Below are 17,320 nucleotides of genomic sequence, written 5' to 3'. Positions count from 1 at the left end.
CAGGGGTATTCAGGCAAAAAAAAAAAAAACCCGATCTGAAATAGAAAATAAATTCTGGGAACATGTCAGACTAATATTAATATGACTTAAAGCAGTAGCATATTGTTAATAATATTGTTATTAATTATTTGAAAAGCAATGCAGAATGCCTCCATCCATTTCATGCGTTTCCCCCAGTGCTCAAACAGAACTTGTTCTCACACCTGTAATTATGTTCTCTTATTGCCAAAGTAACACAAAGGACTGTAGGCTACTCTTTCTTTTATGCAGAAGGTGAAAACCGGCTAATGAGCTTTAGGTAACAATATGCTCGCTTTTCGTCTTCTCCTCCAGCCCACTCATTGTGAGTTTCCGTGGGAATCTGTGCACCTGCACAATAACGAGGTGTTTGTTTGCAGTCGGAAACACTGACAGAGGATTGTTTGAGTGTGCGTACATTGCACAGTAGCCCATAGGTGTTTTTCAAATCACGCAAAAACCAAAGGCATCACAAACTGTGTCAATTTCATCCAAAATCTTTCAGAGATTCAAACCCGCCTTTAAAAATAAATAAATTGCCGCTAACGAAGGCGGAAGTAGCGGTGAGTGAGTCCTCTCGCTCCCGCGCGGTGCTCTCTGCCGGGGGCAGAGCAGGGCGTTTCCGCTCTCTGGGAATCAGGAAACACGTTGATATTCGCTGGAAGTACCTCCTTCACTTTACTGTGATCGGTATATTCACTCTCCGGAGCTGACCTGGGAAAACAGCCCATCTCTGACACCAGCCCGCTGGATATCTGCGGTCCTGTCCGTCAATGGCCGACACACTCACGCCTGGAAGTAGGTTTCTAAAGCTTTCTTTCACGTGTGTGCACGTGAAACCGCGTTTCTCCCCTGCAGTCGATCTTATATCGTTACATTAATGGCTGCATGGGAAAAGTCGTTTCTCGTGTCCGGATACTGATGGCAGCACCTCCTGGAAAAGTGACCTGTTCAGCTGGCGTGCAAAGTTTTACCAGCGACAGATGCGCTGCCAGGCGGAGCGGAGGAAAAGGAAGCGTCTGAAGTCTCCTTAAAGGCTGTCGCAGAAAGGCGGCTAAACTTTGGGTTTTTGTCATTATTTCAGCAGCATAGCCGCTATAAATGGCAGAGGAAATGTGTTGTGTCTATGTGTTATTTAGCTTATTCTGCTTTTAGTTTATTAATAATCAGCAGATCAAGAAATAACTTCAGATGCCACCCGCTTCTCTGAAAGTGTAGCGAGTTTGATTTTATGTAAGAATACATTTATTTTTATTTGTGGAAATGTCTTTGAAAAGATCCAAACTAGAGCCCGGCTGACACTGGATCTTTGAGGGCTGATATCAGCACTGCTCTGCTGGACAAAACAGTGCGATGGCATCATTTCTAAGTGACCCAAAGCATCTATATCATGTGCTTATGAGAGGGCTATGGCCCAGAAGATTTGGCAATCTAGGAAGAAGTCTAGTCTGGCTAGTTAAAGCCGTTTAAAAAAGTCATAACACTATGCAAAACAAAACAATGTAATCTATGTGTGATACAGAGAAGTTCAGTGTTGAGGTTTTTGTGTATGGCCTATAAATAACCCCTCTACTCGTGGTAAGGTTCAGTGAATGTCACTGTTTGGTTTTGTGCCCATGAGGTCAGATGGATATCTGCCTTCCAGAAAGACCAACAAGTCCAGCTGGGAGCTTTGCAGCCCGGGAGCCCCTAAATCAGTATGCAGCTACTTATCTGCACTTTCTCTGAATTTGTACCAACTACCAATAATCGTTACTTTTTATCAGTACTTTCAAAAGGTTTCTCTATGATGATGCACTCAGTGACTTCATCCCTCTGAAGGGGTCTTACAAAAGTGTGGTCTGATGAAAGCTTTGCTCGAGGGTGCCCACACAGCCACAATAAGAGTTCAGTTACAGTAGACAGTAGATTTTTTTTTTAATTGTTTCTCTAGATTTTTTATAGTTTCTGAAGTTAGTTCCACATATAATGGCAAGAAGTACTTACCCATGATACAGGCAGAAGTATTTCCTTAGATAGATAATGATCTTGTTTTCATAACACAGTAATGTTGCTTTTGTTATTGCCACTTTAGTCTTCTTAATGATCTGTGCATTTCATTATGTTTGCTCTGATAGCATTCTATCTTTTTATGAGCATTATTTGGATTGATGGGGTGATTGAATAACTCATAAGCAATGATTACTGCACAGCCTGTTGAAAGTCAGAGAGCACTGTAGTGCTATGTGTGTGTGTGTCTCATTTAATTCTAGCTGATGTCTTCATAACCTTTGAACAGCTGGGACTGTTTCCATTTTTCCATGAGAAGTCTGTGGCTTTAAAAAAGGCCAAAGCTTATTCAATTAGACCCACTCATCCAGTGGCCTGGTTTGGTAACAGGAAAACATTCATGTTGTGTGTGTGTGTGTGTGTGTGTGTGTGTGTGTGTGTGTGTGTGTGTGTGTGTGTGTGTGTGTGTGTGTGTGTATACAGTACAAGCATATGTCTTGGGATAGTTTCAGCTGTTGCAATGTCTTAATCCAGTGTTAATTACCAGACTCGGATTTCAGTTGGACACTCAGGCATAAGAAGTCTTTGAGTGTGTGAGTCAGTGGTAGTGGTAAAAGGAAAGGCAGTTTGATTAGCAAAGCTAGTATTTTATCTGAGAATTGCATAACTTCTGACACTACATTCTGGTTACTTCAGGTCTTAAAACATCTCATGTTGTCTCAGAGACCTGTGGTAAGGGGTCACGAGGAGATTTGTTTCATTTAGGGGGTACAAAACCAAACAAACTGCAAACTGCTGGTCTGCTGGTTTATAGGCTGAACACAGAGCAGAAAAAGGCTTGACAGGACGTAAAGGTGCAGTGTGTAAAATGTCATCTGTAGATTGCAGATTCATCTGTAGTGAGTGTAGTCTGTCAGTCCGCACTTTACCTCAGCTGTTAACACAGGTGAAAAGAGTCCAATATGAGTTAATGAGTCAGTGAAGCTCACTTCTGTCTGATGATGATACTGAGGTGAGTTCTTGAGGATATCCTGAACTTTTCTGTAGGTAAGTGCTGCTGTTAGCCTGTGATAGCTGCTGTTAGCCTGTGATAGCTGCTGTTAGCCTCTGTTGGCTGCTGTTAGCCTGTGATAGCTGCTGTTAGCCTGTGATAGCTGCTGTTAGCCTGTGATAGCTGCTGTTAGCCTGTGATGGCTGCTGTTAGCCTGTGATAGCTGCTGCGAGCGAAACTGTCTGAAGTGAATCGAACATTGTTGAATAAACTCTCATACGATGTGAGAATGTAATCAAACTGTTTATCAGAGGGAAAGTGTGGTTTTTAGGACACTTGAGCCTAACATTAGCTGGCATAATGTTAGCTTATAACCAGCTGCTGCTGTTGTGGTTTAGTCAGCTCATTGTCAGCTGTCTGGACATGGAGGGTCACATGTCTTATCTGCTGACTGTAAATAACTGTGACAATATCGGGAATAGATAAACATGTTTAAGCATGTTTTGATATGTTAGAGCCCTGACCTCAGTTCAGGAGATGAGGCTTGAAGTGAGGAGAAGGAAGAGAGAGGGCAGTGCTGGAGGAGACGAAATACATAATGAGAATGAGATGATGAAAATATGTGTTAATGTTAAATGGTGATATATAGTTTAAAAGAGCTATTTGTGATCTTTAATATGGCTGGTCTCTAATCACATACATGAAATGCAATTAGGTGGAACGACAATGTCTGTCTCAGCCACTGTATTCATGATAACTGGACAACATAGTGCAGGAATCCTCAAGTCCAGGCCTCAAGGTCTGGTGTCCTGCAGGTTTTAGATGTGTCCCTGATCCAACACACCTGAATCAAATGGCTGAATTACCTCCTCAGTATGCAGTCAAGTTCTCCAGAGTCCTGCTAATGACTTCTATATTTGACTCAGGTGTGTTGAAACAGAGACATCTAAAACCTGCAGGACACCGGACCTCGAGGCCTGGATTTGAGGATCCCTGACATAGTAGCTTCCACAAACTTGCGCCTGCTCCTGTGTGCTTTTATTGGACTAATTATAAGTTTGTGAGAATGTATCAAGTTGTTGAAGACTAATTACATATTAATGAATGTATGTTTATGAGTACAGCAGCACCCCCCCCCCCCCCCCTCCCCATTAAATAACCTCAAATAATGATTGATTGTACCTTTTTAATCTTAGTGTGGAGCCAAAAAACAAGTCACCACCTGGATTTAACTGAGGAAACAGTAAAAGCCTTCTGTTGGATTGGGAGGTCTAGGTTTGGGCAACATTATGTGCTTTAAAAACGAGGTCAGCTGACTGCCTGAATATACAGAATGACCAGGTTTTTCCTTCAGTGGATTTGTTTTTTTCTTCCCTGATGGCTCTGGCCAACACCAGGATCCATCTCGCTCAAACTGTCCAGGGAGTATGAGACATAATTTTTACACATGGATCTTGGTGAGATCTTGGTGAAAAATGAATGCAACTCTCGACAGGAGTAAATGTTGTGATGTTGCAGAAGCTTATTTTATTGATGCCACAGCAAGTGCGGCTGTATTGCTTAACACCTTCACTGACCACAGAGTCTCTCTCGCTCAGATGGGAAGATGTCAACAAGCGAGGCATAAACCAGATCTTTTCTGTAGTACTTCACATAGAAAATGAACAGCATTTAGGTTGTAGGCTGTTCTAGTCACAACAGGAGCAGTGTGTAACCACCCTATGGAAATCTGTGCAAATGCTCACATGCAAGGAAAGGCTGCTGCTTCTGGTGTGCAGCATTGTGCACAGAGCAAAAAAAAAACCACAGAATTCAGATGCATTTTTATAATGTTTTGATTACTGAACAATGTGATTAATGGTCTCAAAAGGTTCGTAGGTGCACAAAGAGTGCTTGTACGGACAAAGTTAAACATCATCCATCAGATTGTGGCTTCTTAATTTTAGACTGAGATAAAACACTTATTCTTCATTCCTTTTTGGAGTGTTGCTCTCGTTTTGTCCTGTAGTACAGACCCTGTGCTTTTGTAATGATGCATTTTTGCCTTTTTGACGGGTCATCTCAAGCCTAGATGATGGAAGGAGAGACTTTTGGTCAACTAGAAGCTATTTGGAAACACTTTGGTTTCAAGGAGTTGGGTGAGGGACATCGAAAGCAGCTTTTTGTTAAACATCATGAGCTGGTTGAACTTTAAAAAAGTTCAAACTAAACAGTCCTAATTGGTAGTCGCCCACCTCAAAGTTGGGACAAACTTGGCTCCACCTGTCTACTTCAAGCTGCAAACACAAGTTTCTGAGTTTTATTTACATTCAGTGGTGTCTGGTTGCCACATCACTGCTTGTCAGTTCCTCTGTGGGCAATGATGCATTTTCCTGAGTATGTGGAAATGCGAAGCCACAGTGGGCCCAGCCTTTTATCGGATTCAGCGCTGAGCTGAAAGCCACAAGCTCTTCTTCTGATTCAAAGCTCTTCTTTGGATGTTGGCTGCCTTTTGTTCTCTTCTCTGTTCAGATGATCCCACACTGCTTCAATTATGTTGAAAACACAACTGACTGAAATGCAGCCCCAAACCGTCACAGAGCCTCCACTGTGTTTTACAGAGGAGTGTAGACACCAGCCTCCACCTTATACCTCTCTCCTGACCTCCTCCGTGCACACTTAAGACAATTTGACCCAAAACTTTCAACTTTGGATTCACCACTCCATAAGGCCTGTCACTGCTTCTCTTATCCTCCACCTGTCTAGTTTCTTTTATTTTTTATTTTTTTAAGGACAAACTGCACACCATGCTGAGATATGCCAAGTTTTCAGCCAATAGCTCTTTTTGAATCACCTCATTGGAGCAAAAAATCCAATTTAATGTCAAGCTGTGCTATCATAGGTATTTTTTTAATAGTGTTAGCTAAAGCAATTGGAGCAAATGATGTGTTTTGTGACAGGCTGCTAGTCACAGGCAGCTGTGGGTCAGGTGGTAGAGTGGGTCATCTACTAATCCAAAAATCGCTCCCCGTCTCCTCTAATCCATGTGTCGCAGCATCTTGGGCAAGATGCTGAACCCCGATGCATCCATCAGAGAGGGTGTGTGTGTGTGTGTGTGTGTTAGATAACAGCGCTCTACACATGTGTGTGATTAGGTGAATGAGATGTGTAGTAGAAAGCACTTTGAGTGCTCAGATTGAATAGAAAGGTGCTATAAAAGTATCAGTCCATTTACCATTTACAATTCATGCCCCGAGTTAGGTCCCTTTTATTTGCTTGCATGATTCGTGGGTCAGTGTTAAGTGGCTTAATGCTTAACAAACAAAAGAAAAAGATTAAGTAACCGTGGTTACAGGGGACAGTCTGTGTCTGTCACTCAAAAAATAAAAAAACATCTCAGGTTATTTTGTACACGCCAAGACAAGAATGTAAGTACCTCAGTGCTGAAACCTGGTCAAAAATATCCTGTAAATGTACAAATGGTGTATATTACTATCCATAATATTGACATTTTTTATTTCCAAAACTCCATGATGTAGGAAAAACTGCATGACACTAATATTATCAATGAAATGAATCAAGTGCAGTGACTAAAGCGGTGCAACAGGACAGTGGTTATTAAAGTACTCATTGCACAATTAAAAGGAAATAATAAGTTAACAAAAGAGGAAGTGATGTGGCTGTGAAGAAATGAGTAAATGTCATTAGAGGGAAAGGGCACTGAATCCAGTTGGAATAAAGAGCAAGAGAATGCTGATTGATCACATGGGCGGCTGTCCGGCAGCTAGCATCCAGCAGTGTTAGTATGCCGCAGTGACCTTAGCTGGTGGTTTTCTGCAGTCCGATATTTGTTGACATGTTCGAATGCTTGTTTGAGTCAATGTTTAAAAAAAAATTGATAACGTGTAAAATACCCAATCATCACATTAAAAACTAGAGTTTGCTGATTGCATTGTGTTTGCAATCAGGATGAGAGAGAGGAGGTAAATGAACTGCGCGGCAGATTGATGACACATCAAAAGAGCGGGAAAGGTGGAGAAGAGGTGTGCGTGTAAGAAAACAGGAGGTGAGACAGATTAAAAGGGGCCATCATGGCACAGTGGAGCAGAAGGTACGAGAGCAGAGCATGCAGTCTCGCACATTTCTACTTCATCAACATCACAGCTTTAAGGTTTTTCTTAAGGTTTTTACTCCCGCTGCTTAAAAATAGTAACTCAAATTGCACTGATTGTTTGTTTCAGCAGCACTGTTCACATCATTAAGAACAGCAACTTTAATAGCTGCTGGTGTTTGTTTAGGCTGTCTCTCCTGTCAGTCTTTCTGAATGTGCCCCGCCCCCCCGAATATTGGAGACAGGCGCATTTGTCCCACACAAAAATTACACCACGGAGAAAAAAACAAAACAAAACTTGACTTTTAAATCTGTAACTCGCGTGCTTTTATTTTGAAGGTGCAACATAGCATCATGTTACTGTGCTCCCCCCGCCCCCCTCTCAACGGAGTGTTTGGGAGGCGGAGACAGCGGCAGGAGTCAGAAACTGCCGTGAATATGGCTTTTTTTATAACTTCTTGTTGTCAGTTTACTTTCAGATATAGGATAAACTTGACTTACTGGACAAGAAGTCAATTTGCAAGCAGTCTGTGGCTGCAAATGAGAGGCGGGAAAAACATTTTGGCCCTTTTGCCTATAGGCCAATGTTTTTTAACCTTTTGTGTGCTCCGACACCTGTTTGGCCAGTTACTAAATGCAGGGCTGTAAAGTGAATAATTTGTTAATTACATTATTTGCAGCAGTGGGAAGTGACGAAGTACAAATACTTGGTTACTGTACTTGAATAGATTTTTCAGGTATCTGTACTTTACTTGAGTATTTACAGTGGCTTGCAAAAGTATTCATACCCCTTGAACTTTTCCATATTTTGTCACATTACAACCACAAACATAAATATATTTCACTGGAATTTAATGTGAAAGACCAACACAAAAATTATACATGATTCAAAACATTTTGTACAAATAAAAAACTGAAAAGTGCGGTGTGCAAAAGTATTCAGCCCCCTTTTCTCTGAGTGCAACCAATTGCATTCAGAAGTTGCCTGATGACTGCTAATGACTAAAAAAAGTCCACCTGTGTGTAATCCAGTGGTTCTCAAATCCAGGCCTCGTGGCCCAGTGTCCTGCAGGTTTTAGATGTGTCTCTGCTTCAACACACCTGAGTCAAATATAGAAGTCATTAGCAGGACTCTGGAGAACTTGACTGCATACTGAGGAGCTAATTCAGCCATTTGATTCAGGTGTGTTGGATCAGGGACACATCTAAAACCTGCAGGACACTGGGCCACGAGGCCTGGATTTGAGAACCAGTGGTGTAATCTAATCTCAGTACAAATACAGCTGCTCCGTGACGGCCTCAGAGGCTGGTTAAGAGGATATTGGGGAGTAAACAGCATCATGAAGTCCAAAGAACACAGCAGACAGGTCAGGAATAAGGTTGTGGAGAAGTTTAAAGCAGGCTTAGGCTATAAAAAGATTTCCCAAGCTTTGAACATCTCACGGAGCACTGTTCAATCCATTATCCAGAAATGGAAAGAGTATGGCACAACTGTAAACCTACCAAGACAAGGCCGTCCACCTAAACTTACAGGCCGAACAAGGAGAGCACTGATCAGAGATGCAGCCAAGAGGCCCATGGTGACTGTGGACCAAATGCAGAGATCCACAGCTTAGGTGGGGGAATCTGTCCACAGGACAACTATTAGTCGTGCACTGCACAAATGTGGTCTTTATGGAAGAGTGGCAAGAAGAAAGGTGCTTTGGTCAGATGAGACCAAAATTTAACTTTTTGGCCAAAATGCAAAACGCTATGTGTGGCGGAGAATTAACACTGCACATCACTCTGAACACACCATCCCCACTGTCACATATGGTGGTGGCAGCATCATGCTCTGGGGCTGCTTCTCTTCAGCAGGGACAGGGAAGTTGGTCAGAGTTGATGGGAAGATGGATGGAGCCAAATACAGGACAATCTTGGAAGAAAACCTGTTGGAGTCTGCAAAAGACTTGAGACTGGGGTGGAGGTTCACCTTCTAGCAGGACAATGACCCTAAACATAAAGCCAGGGCTTTATGTCAGCAGAAAAAGTGTGTGCAGTTTGTCACACAGTGTGTCTGCTAGCTAAAGGAACAGCTGCTGTATTTCCAGGGAGAGCAAAGAATGAGCGATAACTTCACTCAGATGGAAAAAGATGTAAGAGGAAGGAGAGGAGAGGAAGCAGAGAGCAGCGGGTCAGCTGATCACAGCCCGCACACCAAGATCATTTACTGGAGCTCACAATAGAAAGTTGTGATTCTTCTCCCCATGCAGAGCCACTACAGCTGGTGTGGAGGCACAGACACTCTACTATGTAGGACACAGAGAATAGAGCTGTGTTTAAATTCCCTTTCACAGTTTGTGTCCTACATAGCAGATTGAAGCTAAGTACATTAGATTGGAATAACATTTGTGTCCTCATGTAATATTATTTTATATTATTACAATAATGTATAATGAGGTTCAGTTAGCTTTACAGAAAAATAGCTGTTAGAAACGTCCTCCAAATAACTACTTTTACTTTCTTACTTTGAGTACATTTCAGAGCCTGTACTTTTTGCTTTTACTTGAGTAAAGAAGTTGAACCAGTACTTCCACTTTTACCAAAGTATTTTTTTTAACACAAATACTTGTACTTCTACTTAAGTACAGAATGTCAGTACTTTTACCACCTCTGATTATTTGTGAGGGTTCTTTCATGTCAGAACGTTGTTTAATTAAAGAACCAGTTCTGTTGCCAGTCAACCTACACAAATACATTTTTGACCAGTATTAAGTGTTTTTGACCAATAAAACATATCAAACTTTGAACTTGTGTGTGTACTACTAAATTATTTTTGTGCTACTGAAATATTTAGCTTGCTAGTACCAGTGCGGCCACCTGATAAAAATAAGCGTACAGCCCTGGAATGACACGGTCATTAAGACTGAGAAAAGTTTCAAGCCATTTTCTTTGGTGGTTTGCCCACATCTTATGATTATAAAACATATACATATGTAAATTATACATGCAATAACAGAAGAAAGTAAAAGATTAAATAGCATTTTTTTTTAAGCTTTGCTCAGAGTAGTAAACTCATTCCTACGCCCTTAATTAAGGGTCAGATTACTAACTCAATGCAGCTGAGTGCTTTAAGTGTTGGAGCCATTTCTGATTTCCTAACTTCCACTTTTAATGTCCGGTTGCCAAGAAGTGACTCACAGAGTTGGACTTGATTTGAAAAACTAAAGTGAAGGTAAAAAGAAATAAGAAAGCAGTACTCAAAGAATGCAAACACAGCTTCCACTCTTTTATACCAACAACTTGGAACCGCGTCACAGTTTTATGGCCCCCCTCCTTGGCCTCCCTTTGGCCGTGCGCCACATCTGCACCATACTTTATCTCTTTTCTGAGATGCCCTTTGGCATCATGGTGTCTTTTAGTCATCAGCTTTAACCACTGCTGACCAGAAGATCATTTAAATGAAGGAAAAATAGCAGGGCTTGGAAAAGTTTTTTATTGCCAATTTGTTGGGTACATCTGTGCAACTGTCTAGTCAACCAAACGCATGACAGCAACTCAGTGCATTTAGGCATGTAGACATGGCCAAGATGACCTGCTGAAGTTGATAAATCTGCAGCAACTGTGTGATGCCATCATGACAGTATGAACCAAAATCTCTGTGCCACGTAGATTTAAGGCAGCTCTGAAGGAAAAAGGTGGGGTCTGATCCTCTACTTGCAAGTTGTACCTAATAAAGTGTGAGTGTATCTATTATTGTTAATGATATCTCTTGGCCTCTACATCTGGTTGGATGAAACCTGCTATTGTTACCATTCAAATTCATACACAATTACTTTACTGGTGTTCATGTCTCTGTTGGCTTCAGCTTGTAGGTCTCTCTCTTTTATGGGACCTCCACCACAGCGCCGGCTGTGGTTACTGAAAAGATGTCTGGCTCCACTTCAAAAACTCCTCAGTGACTCTGTTCAAGCCATTTGCCGATCTCCAGTCTTATATTATTTAATACAGTCGTCTAATTGGCACATGATGTCTGAGTCAGTGTGGTCGTCACGCAGGGACATACAACCTTTGGTAACAGGCTGCTCAGTGACCAGACAATGATCAGTGTGTTCAGTGTGCACAAGGGAACTGGGACAATGAGGAGCACAATGCCTGTATGCATTAGGGGGGGGCACATGCGCCAGTATTCAGATACACGTCTATATACATAGTGCTGTGCAGCATTTCAAAACCGGCGTGCAGATATGATGAGAATTTGATATGATTCTGTGTAAACTGTTGCTCTCTCTGTCTTTGTCTCTCTCTGTCAGACCCACCCTGACTCTCTTTGTGCTGCGCACACAGACGCCAGCAGACAAAAGCTCTCTTGTGTGTCGAGCTGAAAGGCCTCACGTGGTGCATCAACTTTGCGCTTTGACCTGATCCAGACATTAGCCTCAAAATGTTAACACCTCCACTTAAGAAGATCAGCGTGGGCTGTATGTGGCCCACGATGTAAAATGAGTCTGACATCCCTCAATGAAACCACCAGCCTGTTTTGATTTGGAATTAGTGGCAATAACTCCTAAACCACACTTGCTGCCTCACAGCTGAAATAACATCTAGAAGGTCTGGGTTCGATTCCACCTCGGCCCAGGCCTCTCACTGTGTGGAGTTTGCATGTTCTCCCCGTGTCTGCCTGGGTTTCCTCCCACAGTCCAAAGACATGCAGTTACTGGGGTTAGGTTGATTGGTGATTCTAAATTGCTAATAGTTGTGAATGTGAGTATGAATGGTTGTCTGTCTCCCTGTGTTGGCTCTGCAACAGGCTGGCGACCTGTACTGCCTCTCGCCCTATGTCAGCTGGAATAGCCCCCCCCCCCCCCCCCCCCCCCCCCCCCCCCCCGCCCTCGACCCTGAACAGGATAAGTGGAAGAGAATGGATGGATGGTTGGAACTCCTAAACCAATTAATTTATCTTCAAAATATTTGCTGTTTCTTTAGTTGTTTTATTTTGAAATTACAGGATGTGGCGCTCAGGAGCTGCTTATTTCATCCTACCCAAGAATCTGGACTTTAGACCCCCAGGTGGGCAGGTAGGAGTGGAAGCAGAGGAAGTTCGAGTGGTAAAGGTTTATGACTCCCATGTTTTTTCTGCTGTAGTCTGTTCTGTAAAAACACCTGACGATGTAACCGGCCCCTACATGCAGGTTGGGTTTATATGCTTTAGCTGACTTAAATGCATGTTAAACATGTGAGAGACCGGCTGCTATCACCAGACTACAGTTTATGGGACACTTGTAAAGCTGGCTTTCAGCAGCCTTACTGGAGTACTCAGCCTCCTCTGCATCTTGTGCTCAGAAATAAATCAATAAAAGGAAAAAAAGAGTTGAAGTGAGAAACTAAAAACCCTGGAAAACGTTCCCGCTCTTCGTCACAGCTTTCACTCTGTAGAGCTGGAACATGCTTTGTCTCGTTTACTTGCTCTTATTCCTCTGCCTTTCAGTACATTCAGAGTTTTTTTTCTGAGGGAAAGGAACATGAAAGCTCTGTCATGTTGCAGCTGACAGCATTTGAACATTTGAATCCCCTCGGCTCAGGCTTCATGTAGATATCAGGTTGAAATCAAAGGTGCTGTAAGGACAATTCATGGTTTAAAAAAAAAAATTTACTTGCTGCTTTTTAAAAAAAAAATCTATGTTTGTGCTCTCTTTTGCCCCTCTAGAGAATCACACTCTGAGTATTGAAAATGATAAAACCACAGGGACCAATCCGGAATATCTCGCCTTTGGGCTGGTGCTAGTTTTCTTCCTTCTGGGCCTGCTGGGTGTGGTCATCTGCCATGTGTTGAAGAGGAAGGGCTACCGCTGCACCACGGCCCAAAATGGTGGCGAGGAGTGTGAGGAACAGGACAAAGATCTCGAGCTGGGCGGAGGTAAGGTGATCCAAGTAGAAGGGTGGGTAGATGAGGCAGTGTCAGAGACTGAGATGTCACTGGAGATTCTTGGGGAATTTGTCATTTTCTGGCGCAAAGCTTCCTGTGCTGGTATCATCGTACTTATGCTGTTTACTGCTACTAAATGCTTAAGTCATCCATCATCTATATACACGACACACCCATGATTGTCACACAGCCAGGCTCAGGCGTAAGGGAGGACAAAAGCAATTGTTACAGATCTTTGTGCTGAGGTGTTGCTGACGTCTCTTTGCAGAAAGAGCCTTTGCTTCCTTTAAAAGAAGGTGAGCCCAGTTAACACCAGTTCATTCTAAAAGATAGGACTATTCAAATAAAGCGAGCTTTACAGACTCAATTTATATAGCACCAGTCTACAACAACAGTCGCCTCAAAGTGCTTAATACTGTAAGGTGAAGACCCTTCAGTATTGGAGGAAACTCCAACAATCAAGCAACTCCCTGCAAGCAAGCGCTTTGCAATGATGGGAAGGAGAAACTCCCTTTTTAACAGGAAGAAGCAGAACCCAGGTTCAGGGAGGAGCTTGATTGGTTTGGGGGGTGGGGGGTTAAAAAAAAAAAGAAAACAGAAAAACAAGAACAAGACAAAACCCAGACTTAAGGACAAAAAAGAAAAAAAAAGTAATGACATGTTGCAGTGGTGATATAAACACAGGAAGTGAAAAGAGGCTCCTGGAGAAGAAGTGCTCAGTGCATCACATGACCTCCCACGGCAGAAACTAAGGGAGGGTTCAGGATCCCTAACTATATAAACAAAAAGGAAAGTTTTGAGTCTAATCTCTGTCTCCTGAATCCAAACAATGAAGTCTGTTCACTGCATCCCCTCTCTGGTTTTCTTTTTTAAATCTGTACTTTTTAAGAAATCTTTTCGGACCCTGCTGACACTCCATTTAATGTTCAAGCCAACTTCTCAGCCAGTCAGCCATCATCATTGTGTCCTCCATGTTTATTTTTTTTTAAAAAGCATGTAGGTACATGTCCATAGCTTCTTTCTCTCTGTGTAGCCACAGAGGTAAGCAAAGAGACAGATTGGCTTTAGAGGTGCCAGCTGAAAACTTTAAATGTGTAATAGCATTAGGACAGGTTAGGTTGGCAGCAGCTGAAGCATTGTTCGCCCAGAACCTGTAAACTCAAATGTAAGACTGTAATGCATTGATTCATGTATGTGATTCAAGGGAATTGCATACATATGCATTGCTATCCATAAATATTCTAAAGGATCATAAGTAGTATTTATGCCATATTTTTTAAACATGAGTTTCCAAATTAGTCCTCGGCCTATGTGAAGTTTTCCGCTCTCCTGTCATGTGATAATGAGAAGACTCAAAGACTCTGTTTACAACCCTGTGCTACATTTCTGAATCTAATTACTGTGTGTTAGTTACTGTACACACACACACAGTGGTGTGATGTGAATGGCATTTAAAACAAGTGGTGTTTGTAGCTCTTCCTGTATGACAGAAAGCAGATTTTACCCTTCAGACCAATCACAAGCTCAGAAATGGCTTATTTCCATCATTTTTATTTATTAATTTGGTTTTAGCCATTTCAGCGATTATTAGAGGGCCTCTGTCACTCCTCGTAGCAGACTGTAACTAATTACTATGGGATTAGTGTGTGTGCTTCACTTAGTTTTCCTCTCTCTGCATCTGCCGCGCCCTCTCTTCTTCTAGGAATTCTTACGTGCAGATGTGAAATCTCTGCCATGACCGGTCGGCCCTGGCTCCGTCACAGGCCTGAGAGCTGTTGTGGAAAGAATGAGCTGTTTACTCTGTGCTGCCAAGATCAGCAAGAATTTGAGTTTCTGTTATCATGCACGGCACCATTCACCAGCGTTTTCTCTTACATAACATTTCTCTACTGTTCCCCCGAACCTTTCCAATTAACTCCATTACATACATGAAGTGCTGGTACAGGAAAAGTGCAGGTTTAAAGTGGGTTTCCCTCACTGAGCAGCACAATAATCACGAGTCCATTAGGGTTCCCCCCTCCCCCCATCTTTATGTTTGTATGATTCTTCTTCAGAGAGCTGTGTTTGCGTTTACCGTCAACTCAGTGAAGCAGCGCTCAGATTCCCGCTCACAGTCACCCTCAGCAGAGCAGCTTTCTGTGAATACAATCTCTGTCTATCAGGAGTGAAGAAAATCTGAGGAAGCAATCAGCAGGACGCTCCAGGAAGTGCCACACAGGGGTGTGTGCTGACTGGAGGTTTTGTTCCACATTGCTGAAAGATTACTATGAAGAGCTTGCAATTTTGTAGAAATCCTGCAATTTCCTTTGGAGCATCGAGAGGATGGACCCTCTGGCAGAACCAGGCTCAGAGAGGGTGGGCATCGGCCTCGATTGTTTAGTGTGAGGTCAAAAGCAGGAAGTAGTATTTATTCACCATGTGGCCACAAACACAACCTTAAATACCTTTGTGTCTGCTGCGTGTGTATCAGTTTTATTGCTGTGTTGTGTTATGTTTGCAGCTTGTTGAGCAGCCCCAAGTGCCAAAAAAAGATCCCATATATCTCAGAAAATACAACAGCATAATAGGCCCCAATTTACAAAAAAAAAAAAAAAACCCAACAGATTCCCACCTTTTAAAATCTGAAACCAACAAATGTTTTCCTTCACAAAGAGAAGGTTATTTATCAGACATTATAGTTAATCACTGTAAGTTCTCACACTTTACCATCAGTCAATACAGCAATGGAGGGACTGGAATTAATTCAGTGCAGCATGATTTGGAGTTAGTGCTGTGCTTTTGAGCCTGTATTTGTTTATTGCTGGCCACTGCTTACCCATAATTTAAATACCAGATTTATATGAAAATTTACTGAAGCTGCTCAATTGTTTGTCTCGTTCACAGTGACGTGTACAACCCCAAGTGCACAATAGCTCCTCTTCATGGGGTAATATTAACAAGAGCTTAGAGACGATCTGATTACAATATATATATTTTTTTTTTGGCTGACTCTGATTTCCATTTTTTTTGTAAGAGTGAACCTGCCAACACTGATTTTTACAGATTCCAACTGTCTAAGAACTGTAACTGACAGCACACACAAACAAAAATCAATTTTCCTTCAAGTTTTACTTTCACAATATAATAAATTATTCAACTTTACAATTTCTCCCCAAACTGCAGGAAGTTCCAGGATCTCTTTTTACTGAAACACCTGAAAATAAAGTCCTGAGCTACTGAGAAGAGGTACTAATCATTAACTGAAGATGGAAAAAACTGAACCTCACCCACCCATCAACAAACAAAAGCGGGTGCAACAGATTAATATAACAGAACAAAAATCAGATATTTATACAATTTTCCAGTCTGTTTATAAATTCACCAGATAACAGGACATCAACCCTTTTCTCTTTTCTGCTCGTCTCCATCATTTTCCTCATACCTGCTTTGATCCTTTGCTCGTACCAAGGCTGCCGGCTCCAGGCTCTGGGCAGCTTTGAGCTTTAGGCCCTTTGCCTTTGTGAGCTGCTTTAAAAATATCCACGTTCAGCTGTTTTAAGGGTGATTTAAGTGTCTGATTAGGTTTGTTGTTAGGAACTTTTTTTACTTTGGCGAACTTTGAGAAAAGCTTCCATGCTAACGACACGTCAGTCGTTCATAGTGAGACTGAAGAGAGTTTTCCTCTCCAGACACATTTTAGGTTTTAGGCTGCAGTAGCCGTTTGCTCCTAAATGCCCGGCATAGTTGTGTGACGCTGACTTGCTTCATGTTTCTGTATCGGCCTGCCCTTCAGGTCAACATTTGAAATGCCCCAATAATGCAGATGTTTCTGTTCGTGTGTGTTTCCAGAGCTGAACGACACCATCAGTGACAACAATGACACGGTTGGGCAGATAGTCCTCTACATCATGAAAAATGAAGGTATGTATTCTTCTGTCACAGCGCTTGTCTCGTCTGGTTGAAGGTGTGAACCCGTGGCATCCCTGAAGCGATTGCAGCTGGCAGCATTGTTTGAGCAGGTCACACGCTCCTCGGGAAGGAAGTCAATGCTGGATTCTGAGTTGTGTGTCTTTTCTCAGAAGAGTTTGGCTCAGAAAACAAGGTTTCAGTGGAGGTTCAAATTCAGGACAACTGCAGAGGAATTTCACGAGACTAATTGCTGTGACGTCGGCGTACACAGCGAGCCTGTTTGCACCGCACTCTCAAATGCAGGCATCTGTTGGTGCATTGTCTTAAACTGACTAAAAAATAACTTCCCTGTGCAGGAAGTTGAATTCATGATTAATTACAGTAAATTCTTAGTAGTGCGCTATTGTATTTTTTTGTTCAGCTGTGCTTAAATGTGGCA

General features: G+C 42.2%; 1 protein-coding gene across 1 annotated transcript in view; it reads left to right on the top strand.

Annotated features, from left to right (window-relative positions):
* Positions 1-643: 643 nt before the first annotated feature.
* rell1 (RELT like 1) overlaps positions 644-17,320 on the top strand; it is a 35,373-nt gene continuing 18,696 nt past the window's right edge. The window contains exons 1-3 of the mRNA XM_030753108.1: positions 644-816; positions 12,775-12,984; positions 16,822-16,893. Coding sequence (XP_030608968.1) covers positions 792-816; positions 12,775-12,984; positions 16,822-16,893 — 307 coding nt within the window. The 5' untranslated portion in view covers positions 644-791. The remainder of the gene's footprint in view (positions 817-12,774; positions 12,985-16,821; positions 16,894-17,320) is intronic.

This window comes from Archocentrus centrarchus, chromosome 18, assembly GCF_007364275.1.
Source record: "Archocentrus centrarchus isolate MPI-CPG fArcCen1 chromosome 18, fArcCen1, whole genome shotgun sequence".
Taxonomy (NCBI): domain Eukaryota; kingdom Metazoa; phylum Chordata; class Actinopteri; order Cichliformes; family Cichlidae; genus Archocentrus; species Archocentrus centrarchus.
The sequence above is the reverse complement of the archived record's forward strand: the minus strand, read 5'-3'. Positions and strand labels throughout refer to the sequence as shown.